Below are 19,224 nucleotides of genomic sequence, written 5' to 3'. Positions count from 1 at the left end.
AACTTGGCAAACTTGAGTGTACCCACAGACTTGTATTTCTACACTGTTTTTTGTTTCATTCATCATTTTTAGTTTGTTTTTGTACAGGACTAAGCAGCCAGTCAAGCCTGAGCCAATGGACACAGACAGACAAATGGAAAAAGGTTCAAATAAAAGGTAGTAAACTGAATTGTTTGTTGAAGATAACTGTTTGTATGTGAGCACTCTTTTTGTGGTACGGTGATGTCCAGTGTGGTCTGTCTATTCATAAAAGTCTGGATAAATCATATTGAAACAGGCATAAAAAAGTCTTTCTTGATTAATTTTCAGTGATGCTCCTGTGATGACCAAAGCATCCCCTATCAACCAGATGTCAACAGAACTTTGTGATGAAGAGTCCAAAGCCACAAGTGAGTGTCCTAGACCTGGGTTAAACTTTTTACAACAATTTAATTTAATAAGTAATGTTATCTAACATTGCTCTCTGTCCAGGTCCAACTACTCAGAACAGTGGGAAGGGTTCTGGCATCGTGCTGGTGGCTTCATCTGAGCAGGAGGAAGACAAAGGAGGCAGGGACTTCACCTCAGACTACAAGCCCAAGAAAGGCCTCATATTTGAAATATCCAGTGAAGATGGCTTTCAGATCCGTTGTGAGAGCATTGAAGGTATGAAAGGCAGGCAAATGTTGATCCTGTTCCCCATCCCCTGCATACTTCCTCAGTTTTTACTACTACTCCTCATTTTTGTCAAGCAACATGGGACAAGTCTTTGCCTTAAAATCTTAAAAGCTGCGTTTTATTAAATCCAAACAACTGTCTTTTCCACAGAGGCCTGGAAGTCTCTGACACACAAAGTCAAGGAGGCACGGTCGAATGCCAAACTCAAGGAGCTTTCATTCGAGGGTGAGAATCACATCTAGTCCAGTGCAGTTCTCCACCCCTACAGAAACATCTCAGCCGTGTTAATGTGTTTGTGTCTCTTGTTCTCGTTGTTATGGTTGGTGCCTCAGGAGTAAATGGGCTCAGGATGCTTGGCGTGCTCCACCACACTGTGGTGTTTCTCCTGGAACAGCTGTATGGTGCCAAATACTGCCGGAACTACCGTTTTCGCTTCCACAAGCCCGAGAATTCTGACGAGCCCCCCATCAACCCTCACGGGTCTGCCAGAGTGGAGCTACACCATAGGTACAGAATAGTGATGCGCGAATCACATTTATATCCGCAGATCAGAGGGGCTGAGAACAATGGCCAGTCCTTAGGAAACACTCATCTTCTAAATGACAAGTATTCTGAATTTTGTGCAAATAATTAAAGTGTATCTATCTGCATGAGTGCATACTTATCCAGATTTTTAAATACTTGGCAGTATAATGACTTTGCCTTCATTGAGTGAAATTAATATCACTGAAACTCATCAGTTTGGGGGCATGATTGACATGTCTTTATGTAGACTGTATGTGCTGCTTTCATAGATTTACACCAGCTCATTGATTTCACATTACCAGGCAAAACTCAGTCCAGCCTGATTATTGACTATTGTTTTAAACAAATATTTTTTGAAGAGGCAAAGGACAGCTCTAAAAATGAAAAACAAATTCTGTATGTTTGTTGTAACCACAAGGTCACTATTGACTTTTTTTTTTATAGATGGTTAAGATTCTTGGCTTATTATCTTTGTTTTTGTTATTGCTTTAAATTAGTACATTTTATGGACAGGAGAAGATTATGATTACCAAACCTCTGTCCTAATTTTAAATGCGGACTTATTGTAACTAACTCATCATTGGATGTGAATCCTGTTTTATGTGCTGTTTGTTCCACCCACCCCCCAGGAGGTCAGTTTTTGACATGTTCAACTTCCTGGCTTCCAAACACCGCCAGCCTCCGGAGTACAACCCCCAGGAGGAGGAGGGAGAGGAGGCACAGCTGAAGTCAGCTCGGTAGGGCAAGCTGTCTCTGCATATGTGGCATGTGTGTCTCATCACCCTCATGCCCTCAGGCACTCAGGAATGTTGTCTCTAATTTCTTTCACAGCCTTGCCATCAGCATGGATCTGCCCATGCCCAAGAGGCTCCGCTACCTGAAGAAAACGTCCTGGGACACAGTAGGCGTGTTCAGGTAGTTGAGCAAAGATATTAATACTATTTTCAAATTAATGGAAAACTCTGCAGCATTCTTAAGAGCCGTATAATAGTAATAATAATAATAATTTGTGTGAATGGGCCACCCCAACTTTCAGATGGATGATATTTCTTAATAATGACAGCTTCAAAAAAACAAATGGCCGCTGACATTGACAACGGCTTTTGTGCTTCGGTTCATATCTTTCTGCAATCAGTCCGTTCACTTATCACCTCGGTTCCCAAACTGGGGTACGCGTTTTCAAAGTGAAAAAGCCCATTACATTTTCAAACTGAGCTATAAATAGGCATGACCCCTAAATTAAATAGTCTGAATAGCCAACTCGCATTGCCAAAAATACTCATGTATATCCATATCCAGCCAAGTAATTACCCTAACAAAAATAGATACAGGTATATGGCCAACGATTTTCCGCTATAACAGAAAACGGACTGAATTTGCGGAATGTACCCTTTGATTTCAGACGGAAACATAATTTTGTGCATCAAATCGCCCAAATTCCCCTGTATTTTGCCCTGCAAGGCTATATTTCTTTCAAATAAACACTATTTGCTATACATTGTCCTTAACTTAACTGTCCTTAGATACGCTGTCCTTAATGAATACAAACAGTGTACTTTTGTCTTAGAATGTGATAGACTGCAAGATGCACTCTGGGTTAGGGTTATGCACAGTATTATTTATACTGCCTTAAGGATACTTAACATAGGTAGGTTTGAAATAAGAACTGCAAAGGTGGAAACAAAAGGCCTTTAACATAGCTTCTCTGTTTGGGCTTCTTTTCCAGGTCAGCCATTCACGGTCGAGGTCTGTACTGCAAGAGAAATATTGACACCGGAGAGATGATCATTGAGTACTCCGGCAACGTTGTTCGCTCTGTTCTCACTGACAAACGGGAAAAGTATTATGATGAAAAGGTGAGGACAAGAAATAACGAATAATTTTTTGTTGTATGTAATGATCAGCTTTTTTTGCGTGTGTACACATTCCCAGCCATTAAGCATAGTTTAATTGGGTTGTCATCTTTTCCAGGGGATTGGCTGTTACATGTTTAGGATCGATGACTATGAGGTGGTGGACGCCACAATGCATGGTAACGCAGCGCGTTTCATAAACCATTCCTGTGAGCCCAACTGCTACTCTCGCGTCATCATTGTTGAAGGTCAGAAGCACATTGTCATCTTCGCCCTGCGCAAGATCTACCGAGGAGAGGAGCTCACCTACGACTACAAGTTCCCCATTGAGGAACCTGGGAATAAGCTGCCCTGTAACTGTGGAGCCAAAAAGTGCCGCAAGTTCCTGAACTAAGTTCCTCTGGCATTCTAGCACTTCTCGGGCAGCGGCACCTTGCTGATGGTGGCCCACAGCAGTTCTACTTTTCCTGTGGTTGAAGGGCTGAAGAGGTAGCATGGGTTTGAAAGGGGCTTCTGTTATTTGTCAGAGCTGTTCAGTGTGCTTGTGTTCTCCGGAAGGATGAAATTACTGTGCCTCTTTGGTTTTTGTTAAATTCCATTGACTGTTTCTCAGTGTCGTAAACCGAGAGCAATTCATTTGGCCTTCAGACATATTTTTTGTTTGTTTTTAAAGCAACGCTGATTTTTCTTACCAGTGGAAAGCTTGTGCCCCAGACATTTGTGTATGTCCTCCCCATATGTTTTGAAATCTGTACATCACCACTTTTACCTTAATTTTTCAGATATGGCCTGTGAGAAACTGATACAGTGTATTTAATAACGCTCAATCCCTTCTGCCCCTGCTTCCAGAATGTGATGGATCTCTACAAATAAGAATAGCCACGTAAGATCCATTTTACACCAAAGTGCAATTCTTTTTGGGGAGGGGTTAAAAAAAAAATCTGACTCAAACTGAATCAACAAAAATGATCAATGAAAGCCCTTATTATTATGTATTTTGATTCCAAGCATGGCATTCTTTAACACATCTTCTCCATCACTGAATGTATACTGAAGCCTTCAGACAGCCGTATTAGTTTTTACTGAGGCGCTGCCTGTCTGTCCATGTTTGAGACACTGTAAATATTCTGCAATCTTGTGCTGACTCAGTAGGGATGACTAGATTATGTTCATCAGCTGTTAACTTTTTTTTTTTTTTTTAAACTTGATTGCAGTAATGTTGATATTTGTGAGTGTCCCTATGCTTCGTGTTCTTATACTGTAGAATTGGTCCAGAGTGGAGCGAAGACTGTCAAAGATTGGCCAGGCTGAGATCCTGGTGGACTGACAGCCAAGCAACTTGAGGGAGTGCAGTAGAGCGGCAAGTTGGTTGCCTGAGTGCGTAGAAAGGGAGAGTAGGTCCGGTAACTGTTCTGAGTTGGTCGTTTGAGGACGAATGATAGCAGAGCCATCTTTTCTTAAAAGAGAGAGTTAAAAGTGTGTGCATGTAATGGCTGTTTCCGTGATGACTGGATTTAAAGAAAAATAATTGACTTGAGCTGAGCAAACGTGATACTTTGATCGATTTTATGCTTGTTTTAGACCAATACGAGAAAATTCCTCCTGCTGCTTTTAATAATTAACGTTGGCAATTGAGTATAAAAATATGACGTCTGTTTTGCGTTGGAAGTTTTATCTTTTTACGATATCAGGCGTTTTCTTTCAAAATGTAAATAATATGTATATTTTTATATACGAAAGACTGAAAAGCACTCACTAGTGAATAGCACCAAATTATGGTATTTATATTTTTAATAAAACATTGTATTTATTTAACAAACATATTTGTAGGAAAGAAGAGGTTTACAAACACTAATGCTTGGTCTGACATTTGTAGAGCTGCCTTTCTTTCGGTTTCTTTTTGTAAGACTTCAGACTGAAGCAGTTACTGTCTCATGAGAGAGCAGTCCACCAGTAGCTCCTTTTTGCCACTCTTAAGCAAGCGTCTTTTGTATTCGTGACCTCTTGTAGCGCTGGTCAGCTGTAAAGGGTCAGGGAGTTAATACTTGCTTATTTTCTCCCTTTGCCAGCCCCTTCGCCAATCCCCTCAGAGTATTTGGTCTCTCATTGACTCTATTTTCATAGGCATAAGCATAGTTTCATCTTTGTTCTCTCGTTTTGGTTTTGTCTTGTTCTATTATATTTTGTAAACGCAAGACTATATCCAAAGTTTTGAAAAGCGAATGCCCCAGTTTTCTGTGTATTTTTTTATCAGGAAGAATTATTTTTGTAAAGTAACCGTAAAACCCCAGGCTACAGAGGCCAGCCCAGTCCAAGAGTTTTCATGAAGCACTACAGCTCCAGGGGCGGAGGGCCCACGGGTGTCCTAACTACCCAGGCACTGAACAGCCTAGCCTCTTCCGTTTCAGCACTCCCTATGGTCATTATTGTTTAGAAGGAGGTCATTGTTTTACTTCTCCAGATATTACCACACACACAGAAATATTGAGCTCAAACTTGCGAGACACAGATATCCCATGAATGCTCTTTGGTCCTCCTTAGGAGTTAGGTGCCTTATCAGACACTGAGATATAATTCAGCGTCGGCTTCATGAGGGAGCCGAGGCCTCAGCAATTACCCACACCCACCTACTGTCAAAGAAATGAGCTTGTGACTACCAGTGGTGTACCTTCTCATTTTTATGACATGATGGCCTTAACATTGACAATAGCATAGAGGGGGGTGTGTTCGGAAGGCACCTGGTCTGCTGGGGTTTTTTGGGGGTGGATATCAGCGGTCCTTCAATTGGTTTCCTGCTTGTTGACCCTCTCAATTCCCCAGTTCCCCAAAGTAAACAGGCAACAAATATTTTTTGTCTCGTGGCTGTGAGGAGAGGGGCTGGTTCAAGAGCATTTGGACGTTTTGTAAGAGACATGGGTACTATGCATATCTTTCAGAACAAAAACTCTCTAGATTGCTGCTGTATGCAATTCTGGCTTGAATTACTCTTTGAGAGACAGACCGCTTAGGCCAGTACTTTTTATTCATACTCTGTACGTTTTGTATGTTGAATTTTGTTCATTTTAGTTTGTTTGTTTGTTTGTTTCGCTGTTTAACAGCATAAACACACGGCAGTCGAGCCCTGACCCCCTCCTTTGGGTGGTCAGTGAAAACAGAAATTTACCAACACATTCTTAGGGTGGTGGGGAGGAAGACTAGAACAGAGTTTATCTTCGGAAGCAACTGGCTGCCCAAGTCAGCACAGGCACCTCAAGCACACGTCTTGTTTATTTTTTTCATCCAGGAGTTCTGGATTCTAGAGCTCTTCTGCACGCTCTGACCCTTCCAACCCCCCACCCCACCCCCAGGCGGTCAGTATGGACAGAACTCAGGTGGAGGTCGGCCACAGACCCACATCGCCGTGCCCTGACAAGCCTGTGGTTTCTCGTCTAATTCAGGGATAAATATTACGTTTGGGTCGGCTCCCGCAGTTCTGCAGTTTGGCCCTTATTGAATGTATTGGTAAATATATATATATGAATATATCGACTCTTATTGTATTTGTTTGGTGTTCATTTTAGTATTTTAGAAAGGCTGGGATGATCTGTTTAGGGAAAGCCTTGTCACGGAAAGAGCATATGTTGGAACGGTAACACAGAAATAGAAATTAAGACATGAGTAATAACGTTACTGATCCCAAGGGCTTTGCAGCTTTTCTCCATTTTTCACATCAATCTGGTGTGAGATGTTTCACAAACTAGTGAAAACCGTCAGTCAGTCAGTCAGTCAGTCAGTCAGTCAGTCAGTCAGAACTCAAAGAAGCAGACCAATTCAGTTGTTCCTTAGACTTCGTACCGTGGCATCATTTCTCAGTGGTATTACAACTCTACATGTAATTACAGTATCCGATATATACATTCACACGTACACGCATACAGGAGCGTAATGTATAAATAGTACTTTTTCAATTCAATATCTTCACAATATATGGAATGGACAGACAAACTTAGTTACAATAGCAGCAACAGTCTCTTAATGGTTAATAATCATGTTTGATGTACTCAACAATAACTTCAGAATCCTTTCAAAGTAACTAACCTTCATTTTGTAAATGTGCATCCAGTATCTGTTCTTTTGTGCCCGTGCATTGCCGTTTTTTCCCTTTTTGTTTTTCTTCTGTAGAAAGGAACAATATTAATAATCATGAAAAATGTAAATGTATTCTGTAGTTGTAAACTTCTTGAGGTCAAACGTTTTATTTTCCTGTGTTTTTATCGTTGTAGTGGAAGTGTTTCGTTTTTGCTCTGTACATTCTGAAGCAGGATTTGGACTGATGTGGTATGAATAAGTTTGTCAAGGCCAGGAAAAGGAATAATAATCCTATTCTTCACCCACCCAAGTGTCCTGTACTGTTCTCTAACATTTTTAAGCTTGAGTTGTTCTTTTTTTTTTTTTAATAATAATGATTTTTAATCCTTTTTATTTATTTATTTTGTATGTAACTTTGGCATATCCGTAAAAATTCATCTGCATGTCCACATCCTCATGTTCTCTAGCACAAGTCAAGATGGAGTGATAATGCCTCTTCAGCATTTGGAAGCCTTTTTTCCCTTGTTTAGGGAGTGCATTTGCTATGAGGAGCCTGATGGCAGCTCCATTGACGGCTAGATGTTGCTGGGAGGATATGGACACAGACACATGTACTGCACTTAACCGAAAACCACAGACAGTAATGACCATTTTAATACTGACGATAAAAAGAAAAGAAAGTATATTTTCTTCTTCCTTTCTCTCTTGTCTGAGTTGCCCACCAGTATTCACCCATATCACAGAAATGAAGGAAAACAAAATGTTAAATTACAATCGCAAACCACAAACTACTAAGGATGAATGTATAATGAGAAAAAAAATACAATTGTACATAAGTGTAAAAAGGAAAGTTTCTAATCATGTTTATTTTCTATGCACCTTTTTTATTTAAGTGATAGTTTAAGTAATAAACATGTCTCCTTTACTCCTCACAGTGACTCCGATGCATCATTTGTGTGTGTGTGTGTGTGGGGGGGGGGGGGCTCCCGTGAATTACAGTAACTACACTTGCAATTATGTCGTTTTTAAAGTCTTGTGGACAAAAACAATTTCTTTCCACTTCTCTCTTGTTTTCTTTCTCCCTCTATCTCATTCTGGCACTACAATGTATTTATTATTGGCCTAATACCTATACGCTTAATTAGGCAAGTCACATTACGTTTTTAAGAGATTTCAGAGATCTTGAACCGCTCAGACGAGTTGAGCTCCTGTTGCCAGCACAAGAGGCCAGATTACCTCAAATTACAGTGATCAGGATACAGCGTGCTAATTATTTCCCAGGGATATGCCCACGTTTTGCAGCAACCCTCAAGGGTTTCAAAACCAGCAGGAGGCTTCTAGCTCACCTTTGGTGGTGTGCTAATGGGCTGCGTGGAAACCCGGTAATGAGATTCATGGGGGGTTATGGACCCCCGACCAGCAAATGCCACTCTTTAAAACGAGAGCTTATCTAAAGCAGAGAAAGCAACACCAAAGTCTTCTGAATGGCTAAAACCTTCAAAGTATTTCATGCAAATAACCGATGTACAGTTCTCTGACGGTAAAAGACTGGCTTTGTAGTTTTTCAATTTTTTTAAAATCTAGATTAGTTTGCATTTGATGAATAACAATTTGACATTTCTTGTTTGAAAACCCAGCTGTCAATAGTTAGCAGTACAACTACTTTAAGGCCTAAGAACATCTAGAGCTATAAAAGTAAATGGAGCAAGATGTGGTACTGCATACAAATTGAAGTGCTGTTTGTAGTTCAGTGGCATTATTTAAACTAACAGCCAAATAGGCAGCTATATTGATGACCGGCTTTTCTTACACGAGAAAGGGGGGGGGGGCTTACATGTTTCTCCAAAAGACAGTGTTTATTGTACTCATATGGTTTGTGTCAGTTGGCTTTGAAGCTGAGTCTAAGGCTGCACAGAGCGTTGCCTTGATCTTGTATGAAGCTGGGACAGGCTCTGACCACAGTTCTCGTCTCCTCTCCCTAACTGAATGAGCTTCCACTTCTCCTCTTCAGCTGTTTGCTCCCCAAGCTCCACCACTCCCTTCTACATATTTGTAGTCCTGCAGCCTTGGCATTTGTTCCCTGTCCACCAGCCTCGTTTCTTATTTCTTCCTGAACTAGTCTTTCACCATTTGTAGTCTTTGGATGAGCCTCAAATATTCCTGCTCCTCCATCTCTGTTGTTTCCCCCTCCCTCCGCTCACCATCACTGACCCCCTCCTTTCCTCCCTCCTCCTCTTTCTCCCTAATTGGCTTTCATTGCCATTTTCTTCCAAGACGGGGAGTTTCACTTCTCCCCCGACTCCCCGAACAAGTGAGAAAAGTGAAGTTTACACTTATTTTCTGCCCAGGACGGACTTGAGCTGTCGCTCCAGTGAAACTCTGAACTGGCACTGGTAGGTTTTACATTTAAGCTTTGCTAAATTTTACTTCTCACAATTTCCTTGAGTTCAATGACAGTAAATTCATACCATGGGATTTAAAATACACATGCAGTCTATGTCTAGTTTTACAATAGATGATGTTTGCTTCACTGGCAGCATCGCACAGATCTTGTGATGTCTGGCTTTGGGAGTTCAGATAGCAACATACCAGTAGGGGTTAGTTGAACTAAGCAAATGGGAACAAAGAGAAGAGCTGCATAGTGCATACAGTGGTTGTTTACTGCCCTCTATCTATCTGATATGATCTGACTAATGTAGCATTCTAACATTATGACTAGACTTTGGACCAAAAGAGCACAAAAAAAGCACAATTATGCCTTAGCTTGACTCCTTCACAGGCAGGCATTTTACTGCTCATAATTTGTCTTAATCTTGTTATACATCCTTTGTAACCCTTGACAGTAAAGGAAACAGACAATATATCTTCCTCAAAGATTTAGTATCCTACCAGTGGCAAAGGTGAGGATAGTCAAAGAGGTAATACTATTCCATGTGAGTGAGGACAGAAGTGTAGTTAGTGGTGACTCCCGACACATTACTGTCTGCAGATCTGCAGGAGACAGATGGCCCAGGGCTGGAGTGGTATTTAGTCTGCGTGCCGCACACATTCCCCAGGGAAGCCGGTTCCTTTAATTTCCCATTCAGACGTTTCATGTAAAGATGGGGTTTTTTGTGCTCTAGGATTCTAGTGCTTATGGGCCAGGTGACAGGATCAGGTTAAAGCTATTTCAGTAAACAGTTAGATACATCTCAGTCTCTGGTCAGCTAAATGGACTAAAATGACTTGTTTTGGTCAAGTCAGTAGAGCTTTTGGGATGTAACAATAACAGCTGTTGTTCAAAGTAAATGTAGCTTAGAGGGAAAGCTGATTTTACAGGAGACATAAACTTGGAGAAATGCATTCCTTAGGCAGAAGGTGTGTGTGTGCACTCTATCCATCAAAAAATCATTCAGGACAGATGTGTTTACTTTCACATGTGTAAGGTCCAGGACTTTTCCCTCTTCAAATGCCTCTTCCAGTCCACTGAGTGTGTGGCAGAGTTAATAATCTCCTTCTGCAAAGTTAATCAAGGGGGAAAGATCATGCAAAGAGTAGGAACGCTGTCGCTGCTCTCTCACATTTTATATTGTTAGTTGTTATTGGCTGTTGAATTCCCTTGTGGTTTGGTCTTACTAATAAGATAGATATGAGCTTATGTAACATCCTGAGTGCTTTCCCCATCATCAGCTGACTGCATACCACTGCTTTGCACAGGAATTAACTCACAGACTGACTGAAGTCTGTTTTGGTTCAACCCAAGCTCTCATGAACATTGAACTCGCCGGGTTCCTTAAAAAAACAGCTGCATATGACTCATGTTTTTCTATCCTCACCCCTCATGTCTTCTCTCCCCCTTCCTGCAGAGTCTACAGTGTAGGAAACGACTGCAGCTCTGAAGTGATGTCACCCTCCAAGAAATGGTCACTTTGTCTGCTTGCCATGCTGGCAAGTGTTTCCTACGAGCTTGATGACAATAAGATCCCCAGTCTGTGTTCTGGTAGTCCCGGTATCCCAGGATCCCCTGGGATGCATGGCAACCCCGGGTTGCCAGGGAGGGATGGCAGAGAAGGGCGTGATGCACAACCTGGGGTACCAGGGGACAAAGGGGACAGGGGAGAACCAGGTAAAGTGATTTTGCAACATTGCCAACACATAAACATACTGTAACATCCAAGCACGAGACAGATGGTAAAGTAATTTTAGCAAGGCCCTATGCGTACAAGAGGGGACACTGTCTGACACAGTTGTGAAGTATAAATAACACCTTAATGGGAGGATCACAGGTTTACCCATAACTACTGCAGGTGTGTCAACTTGTATATCTGTGAGGAATGCATGTGTTTCTCAAACCTTCCCATTTGAGACTGTACTGGCGCCTTTGTCCTACAGGCCAGTCTGGTATCAGGGGGCTCACTGGTGACCATGGGGACCCGGGGCCGAAAGGGGAGAAGGGACAGGACGGAGAGTGCGCTGTGGCACCCAAGTCTGCCTTCAGTGCCAAGATGTCTGAAGCCAGGGCAATACCCGTCGCTGGAGGTGTAGCAATACGATTCGACCGGATCATCCTGAATGAGCAGGGAGACTACAACGCAGAGACCGGCGTGTTTACCTGCAGGGTGCCGGGAGCGTACTACTTCACTGTCCACGCCACCGTCTACCGCGCAAGCCTGCAGTTCGACCTGATGAAGAACGGCTTCGTGCTGGCCTCCTACTTCCAGTTCTTTGGGAACTGGTCAAAGCCGGCATCGCTGTCCGGGGGAACGCTGACGCATATGATTCCTGGCGATAAAGTCTGGGTCCAAATGGCCCTGGGAGAATACAATGGCTTCTACTCCAGTCCCAAAACAGATAGCACCTTCACAGGATTCCTAGTGTACTCAGACTGGAAAAACTCTGCTGTGTTTGCATAGCATTTTCAGGACGCAAACTTTGTGTCCATTTGTGTTATATACTGCAGCACCGGTGATGACTTTGTTTGACTGCTTGGTATGAAATGTAATTATACATCCGGGAACTTGAAAGGCACAAATCGTGAGACAGCAGAAAGGAAAGTAGAGTAGGTCAGAATATTCATTATCTTGAGATAACACTTGAGTGGATTAAACACTCAACAGCTCTTTTAGTTTAATCCATACAATTCTTTGATGGTCTAATTGTCTTTCTACTGTACAACACTCTGTTTACATCAAGACCAAATCATACAGTTCAGTGCTGGGCCAGTACAATGTTTGAACAATTGTATTCATACACTTCCTGTTGTGTTAATGCAGAAAGACATGTTGAGAGGATCACTGGTGGTCAGTTAGATTAGCAGATTGAAGATGGCCCTGTACAACCCCGCTCTGCGGTTATTATGTAAGAAGAGACACTGAATTATAGCTCTGTTTGGTTGCATTTCTTAAAGCAATCCATTAATGCATTCAAGGGTGAACATAATTGTCAGCTATGAAACTTTAACAATGGCAGTTATTCAAGTACTTGGCAAAGGCACAGAGTAGCAAATGTATTATGAATAAAACTTCTCATGCAAACTAAAGAATTTTTTTGAACTGCCAGACTATTGCCTGCATTTATTCTTCCGTTCACTTAAAATATATACAGGCAATTTACAATCCTACTGTTATCAGTGCTATTTTACTGTTATTTCATTAACTGTCGCTATGAGTATTAATCACATCATTGCCTTTAATAAACTCATGACATTTTAATTAAAGGATCTTTTGCTCTGATAAGGAAAGATTCTAGAAATGCTGGTTTTAACATGAGAAAATATTACCTTTTGGACTTTGGACTAAATCCTCGTGTTATTGGTTGGGGACTTCCCTCTCACTGTCACATGCAAGTACTCATATCAAACGACCAAGCCTAAGTACCATTACAACTATAATACTGATACTTAACAAAGCAACAACAGAGATGCCTTTGTGAACATTTCACTGGGATTGCCAAGTGGGCATCTTGCTTTGTCAGTGATTCATTGAAATAGGCCCACAACATCTCATGAAAGCTCACCAGCGGTAGCGGGTGTCCCATATCCATCTCCCTCCATACTCATGACGGGCTAGAGCACATGTCAATAGCATGGACAACAACAGATACACCTCAAGATGTGAAAAGATGATACATAAAAAAAGAATATATAAATATATGTAATATACATATCAACAAATGCCTTCTGCCTGACCAACTCTGATTTTCTTAAACATTTGACCACATCAAGTGATACCATCCAAACTAATACTTGAACAAAACTTCAGCTTGATATATCAAATACTTTATGAAAAAAAAACTTCTGAACATAGGACCCACCTTGCCTTGATTTGGCACAATCAGACTGGGGCAAAGTTTTGGATTTGGGATCTCAAAACATTTTCATGCTAAAGGCAGTCCCTCAATGTGGAGTTGTAACACCTGCCTAAACTCTTCACTGTTTTGTTTACAATAGAAGGAATCATCTCATCATCAATATAAAAACTCTCTTCCACCAGTTTCCCTTACTGATAGATACACCTCTACATTTGCTAGGTTTCACTTCCATCCTTGCCCATTTCAGATTGTCATTTTACTTGCCTAACAGCCAGGATGTGGTGTAATTACTTGTGTTGAAGCACAACTAAATATACTCAAAATATGCTTTGACTAATGCTGAAATCTTCTCAGGGACCTAACTGAATGCCTTCCACAACAGACTGTATGGCACCGATCCAAAGGCATTAGCGAGGTCCAAAGAAACCACATGGAAGTCTCTGTCTGCTGTCCTTGCTGCCCGATTTAGTACTCAAACATTGCTACTATGTTCCAAACATCTAGAAAATCCTGACATTCCTTCTTTCTGCACAGAAATATCTATCAAGCTATTTGTCTTCGCATATGAGACAACCTCCTTGCTACCACACTAAAGAAGACTGATAGGTCAAAACTGGCCTGTGGTCTGGAATTCTACTTCAGAATGAAAATACAACCTGCCCGTCACATCCATGTAATTGTTCCTTTTCTCCACACAATCACCATAGGTTTCTAATGACAATGCAAAATATCAGGCACTCCTTTATAGACATGATACTTTAAACACAGTATCCCACTAGGTCCACCAGGAGCTGATTCAGCCCTTGCACAACGCACAACCTCTTGCACCTCTTTCCACCTGTGCAGGCAACTGTCAATTGGTGAACCTCTCCAACTGAAGGAATGTCTGCCGGTAACATTGTGAGTATGTACCTGGTGAAGATATTCCTCCAGGTCCTTTTGATCAACTCTCAAACATTTCTCTTGAGTGAATAAAAACTTCACAAAATGGACCCTTGTAGAATGCAACCCTAGCTTCTTTCTTCATCAGAGGCACTCTGCCCTCCTTAGTTTAGCCAGTCTACTCTTCACCTCTGCCTGCCATACACTCATACCTTCTCTCTGTTCACCATCTGCTTGTTTCCATTCCTACCTCAGCTGTCTCAAATCAGCCTTTCTGTATCAACCTATTTCTATTTCAGACGTCTTCACTTGGCTTGACCTTGCTTTTTCTTCCTAGCTGTCTGACAAACTCCATAACTTTCCATGCCATAATTATAGATGACCTCACCCATGTGATTACATTTTCTCTCCCCTGTACCCTTTGATCCTTCCAAAATTCCTTTAAATTCATCATTGATGTAACTTCAGAAGCCCCTGACCATCTGACCTTTTGGTTTTGGTCCACTGCATGTTTCCTTCCTAGTCTTCTTGATTTGCCCGTTTTTCATCAGCTGGCATGATGTCCACCATTCTGCGCAAGTGTGCCAGGTCCTCCTTCAGCTGCAGCAGGGGAACTGATATCCTGTGCTCAACCCACCGCTGGACTTCAACCAACTGACTTGAGGTACTTCTTAACCAGTAGTGCCCAATGCAGGGCCCCTGTATTCTTTCAGCCAGGCCGTTTTCCCTTCACTTGTGGATCCTTAAGCCTTTCCTTGAAGTTTCCTTCCTCCATCCACATAGAAAAATGGTAAATAAAAAGGAATGTTAAAGGGGCACTTTTAATGTAGCAATGACTGCAAAAGTTGTCAAACTTGACTTGTCAAACAACAGTATTCTGTTGTCACATACAGCAGGTATTCAAACTTGTAAAATGATGACACATCATACACTATTAAGACATGTCTATACATTTTATCTGCAGATAATCTTTGGAACTCTAAGCTTTAGCCAATCCCTTTGCTGCTTAACTGATTCCGTACTATGCAATATTTCTTCGATAATACAATTATACAAATAGAAGTTAAACAATCAAACTACTGTATATAGATAGCCATCTATGAAAATACTTTACACATCTCCTGCATTGTCCTTTTCTTATATAAGTATAAGCTATATCTGGCTATAGTATGCATAAGTGGGTTAGACATGTATTACAATGCACCCCTACAGACAGCCATTGGTGAATTGGGTGTGTATGGTAACAAGGATTAACTGGGTTTTCTAATACCTTGTGGAGGAAGCACAGAAAGGGGTAGAAATGGGCATGAATCTATGATTGACATGTTTTATTGAGTGTTTTAACATCACATACATTCTCATCATCCTCATACCTTATTAATACAAAAAATACCTCAATGGATCATAGCTGTATCCAACACCCCTGACAACAGTCACTCATGAAAAACAAACTTATGAAAATACACCTCTGATGTTTTTTTTATTTTATTTTTATAAATCCATCCATATAAATCCATCACCACCAGACAGATACAAGATTATGAATAACTTAAAATACAGATCCCTCTCAAATGTCTGACAATGTCAAGGCACTGTGCAAGAAATTAGCCATTTTTTTGGGCAAAAAAAGCCCTACCTCAAGAAGATTAAGAAGATTAGAGAGTGGTTAAACAAGTGCTAGAAGCATGGATTTCTCACATCTCACATTTTTTGGATCAACTCAAAATGTCAAAATGTTCTCTCAGGTATACAAGACAGGCAAACAATGAAAAAACGTGTTTGCTTCATTTTGTCTCTTGCAACGGAATGTAAACTGAGGCCGCCCACGATCATTAAAAATAAGACCAGTGTTGTTGCTGAGTAGGCAAACCACAAACTTCAAATTTCTGGAATTTACCTAAGTAGTTAAACGAACTACAGAAGACTACTGCTAGGCCATAGGCTACATGATAGCATGTCTCTTTGTCTACTTTTCACATCTTAAGGCAAATGAAAACTGTTAAACAGGTCCACTCTCATATTCATATCAACAACCCTTTTCATATTCTTTTTGTTTAAAGAATGCAAGAATACTGTTCAGCATTATAACGGTAAATACATGGAAAAGTGTTGCATTAATCTACACAGTAGTTGTGTTACCTAGTGTGTGAAAATTAAGAAAAAGCTATCATTTATCAGTTATCATAAGTATACGGAATCCTTCTCAACATTCTGTCAACCCGTTCAAGTGACATGAAAATCAGAATGTTGGAAAACAATATTTTGGAAAAACCAGCATGGTGGATTATAAAACTATTGGAAGCATTATAATGGGTACAAAATATGTAGGCTAGATTCAGATCTTGAATGTTGTTGAGCCATATGTTTTTTCTTGTTTGTTTGCAGTTTGGTTTGAGATAAGAGAGTGTTTTCATAGTGACAGTGCAGAGAGGCCAAGAACGGTGTGCAATCCACAGTGTGAGATCCCTCTTCACCAAACCCTGCACTATCAGCTGTTAGCCTGAGATTCCTACTTGACACACTAGAAAACTCTCAACAATGATATCTTGTTTGGCGTTACTGAACACAAAGCAAATTAAACCATTGGTCCGTCAGAGATACACGTCCATTGTCTGGAAGATCATTTGTCTGCAGAGCGGGCAGTTGCGCTGGTACACAGGCTGGCTTTGCAGAATGTCCGTGCAGTTGCGGCACAGGCAGAGGTGGCGGCAGGGGAGGAGCACCACTGTCTTGAAGCTGTCCTGGCAGATGACACACTTTTTCCGCTCCTCCTGCTCCTGCAGCAGGGTGAGGAGGCTGGAGTCGAGCGGAGGACACAGCGGCTTGCTGCTGCCCTCCTTCGCGGCTGCCGTCTGCAGCGGCCTGCATGTGCTGGAGCTCGGCAGGAGGCGCTCTGAGGAATGAGCGGCTGGAGGTGGCGGCGGGGCTTGAGGCTGGTGTGCGAGGTCTTGTGCTGGCAGTATGTCACCATCTGCGGGGTTTCCACCAGGCGCCTGCTGCTCCAACATTATCTCTGGCTGCCCTGCATCGCCATCCCCGTCAGTCCGCACTGCCCGTGTGCCAAAACGGATGCGGCTGCCTTCCCACACCAACCTCTGCCGCAGATTCCTCTCCAGCACATACCAGCGATGGAGAAGCCCCTGAAGATGACGAAGAGAGGGAACTGTGTTCATGTAGTGGGCGAGGCGGTTAGCTTGCCTTCTGGACAGCTGGGGGTTCATGTAGATCGTAGCGCTTGCTACAACGGCCACCGTGAACAACAGACCGTAGAAATTCAACAAGAAAATGCTGACGAAGATGTGGCAGAGAGAGGCCAGAAACTCCACAGCCGACAGACACGGTGTCCATAGGAAGACGGAGGCTCCAACCAGACTGCTGTAGAGGAAACTAAACACTGCCAAGGTCAGTTCCAAGATGTTTTGTAATGGACAGAGGGCTGTCTCCCAAAGGTTGACAAGCAAAGTGTAAAGATTCTGCGTGCCAATGAGGAGCAAGTTTACAATAGTGTTGGCCAAATAGAGCACTAGGCTGAGTGCAATCCCACAGCCCTCCCATACGTGCTTTAGTACACTGTGTCCAGAAAGCAGCCCACGGTGTAAAAAATCCCTGGTTCGAAGCAGTACATGGGAGGCAAGGTAGCCCACCATCTTACAGCTTTCCACCACACCTCCTATGAGCTGCTGTCCACCCCCAGCCACATTGTGAGTCAATACTGACACCCCTTCCGACATGGTAAACAAGCAGACTAGGGTGAGATTCCAGCACTCCATTACAGAGTTTGTGAGTAGCATGGGTAGGTGATGCAAGAAGGAAATCGATGCCACCAACAGCCGAATCAGAGAATGAACGATGAAAAAATTCAAATCCAGCAGGAAACAAGCTACGTCGAAACATTTTCCAATGGTACAAAATACTAGGTTAACGAGGCCCATGCCTGTATTATCAGACCCACAAGAAACATCCACTTGAATGGTCAGCTGAATTCAGACACCCATGGGACTGGAGACAGGAAGCGTTTAAGACCATTGACCTGAAAGAGAGAAACAAGTTACAATACTAAGTTATCATATTGTAGCATGCAACGTTTTAAGCCCCCCTATCGTGTAAAAGCTACGGAGGCGAGGTCGCTGGGACTCTCTAGCTAGCAGGCTGCGTCCAAAAGTCCACAAAGGTGCAATGAGGTTATTAAAGTGTAACTTTAACTTCAGCTCTGATACTCCACCCGCGGCAACATTTTGAAAAAGCTAAAGATTGGTACTGTACAATCATATAATTTAGTTCACATCTAAAAAAAAAAAAAAACATTTTGCTTGGGTGTGCAGTTCCTCTTTAACGTTAAGTCAACTTTGGCTTGCATCAAAAGTGGTAACGTTAGCTATTTCAATGGTGATATTTCAGAGCACAGTGATAAATGGACAACTGATCGAAACAAATGGTGACATATTAGCAATAGCTCAGTCTGTAGGGCGGATGTTTGTATTCAAAAAAGTTAGCTCGCTAGCTAGCTTGCTTACCAATCTAGCAAACAATATAATCCACATTCCTGCGCAGTAGCGGTTATGTTTCTCTCTGGTACAAAGTCGTTATTTCAAGTGATTTCTGACTCATTCTCGACGTAAATGAATTACAATATGACACAACAGACGAGCTCGATACTTGCCATCGCTGTGTTGTTTATGGTTAATGCTGGATTTTGGTCACATTATTCTTCTTCACTGGTGTCTGACACAACGTAACCAACTTGCGTCAGTACAGTGCAGCCTCCACCTGGACTGGAAGACACATTACTTCTTTATCGAGAGGGTGCCTGCCTGCTAGCGGACGCATGTGCATTCTACTTCTGCTGCAAAAGTCGAGTTGACTTTTATCATCATGCCACACATCAAAGTACTATCACACCGACTAGAACTATAGAACCGAAACCAGTGCACCATTGCTACGGAATGAGAAT

The 19,224-nt window shown here is 42.0% G+C and overlaps 3 protein-coding genes across 4 annotated transcripts in view; 2 read left to right on the top strand and 1 right to left on the bottom strand.

Annotated features, from left to right (window-relative positions):
• The window catches only part of kmt2a (lysine (K)-specific methyltransferase 2A), a gene marked incomplete at its 5' end in the record, with an annotated part of 34,616 nt that extends 26,593 nt beyond the window's left edge, over positions 1-8,023 (top strand). For both annotated transcript variants that reach the window (XM_080855317.1, XM_080855316.1), the window contains 9 exons: positions 88-156; positions 310-389; positions 472-645; positions 808-882; positions 990-1,164; positions 1,812-1,919; positions 2,014-2,097; positions 2,909-3,038; positions 3,154-8,023. In XM_080855317.1, the coding sequence (XP_080711443.1) occupies positions 88-156; positions 310-389; positions 472-645; positions 808-882; positions 990-1,164; positions 1,812-1,919; positions 2,014-2,097; positions 2,909-3,038; positions 3,154-3,429 (1,171 nt within the window). In that variant the 3' untranslated portion in view covers positions 3,430-8,023. The remainder of the gene's footprint in view (positions 1-87; positions 157-309; positions 390-471; positions 646-807; positions 883-989; positions 1,165-1,811; positions 1,920-2,013; positions 2,098-2,908; positions 3,039-3,153) is intronic.
• Positions 8,024-10,985: 2,962 nt separating this feature from the next.
• c1qtnf5 (C1q and TNF related 5) lies at positions 10,986-12,521 on the top strand (the record flags this gene model as incomplete). The annotated part of the gene is made up of 2 exons (XM_080855267.1): positions 10,986-11,208; positions 11,475-12,521. 2 exons carry the CDS (start codon positions 10,986-10,988, stop codon positions 11,993-11,995), a joined length of 744 nt encoding a protein of 247 aa, XP_080711393.1. The 3' UTR covers positions 11,996-12,521.
• A 4,142-nt stretch (positions 12,522-16,663) lies between these two features.
• rnf26 (ring finger protein 26) lies at positions 16,664-18,885 on the bottom strand. The gene is made up of 2 exons (XM_080854970.1): positions 18,788-18,885; positions 16,664-18,303 (listed from the first exon to the last, which is right to left on the bottom strand). The coding sequence occupies exon 2, from the start codon at positions 18,203-18,205 to the stop codon at positions 16,865-16,867; it is 1,341 nt and encodes a 446-aa protein (XP_080711096.1). The 5' UTR covers positions 18,206-18,303; positions 18,788-18,885; the 3' UTR covers positions 16,664-16,864.
• Positions 18,886-19,224: the final 339 nt, after the last annotated feature.

This window comes from Sprattus sprattus (genome assembly GCF_963457725.1).
Source record: "Sprattus sprattus genome assembly, chromosome: 17".
NCBI classification, from domain to species: Eukaryota; Metazoa; Chordata; class Actinopteri; order Clupeiformes; family Clupeidae; genus Sprattus; species Sprattus sprattus.
The sequence above is the reverse complement of the archived record's forward strand: the minus strand, read 5'-3'. Positions and strand labels throughout refer to the sequence as shown.

What these genes read in the sequence shown, in the direction of transcription:
- rnf26 (XM_080854970.1), bottom strand. Translation starts at nt 18,205, where the DNA reads ATGGGCCTCGTTAACCTAGTATTTTGTACCATTGGAAAATGTTTCGAC.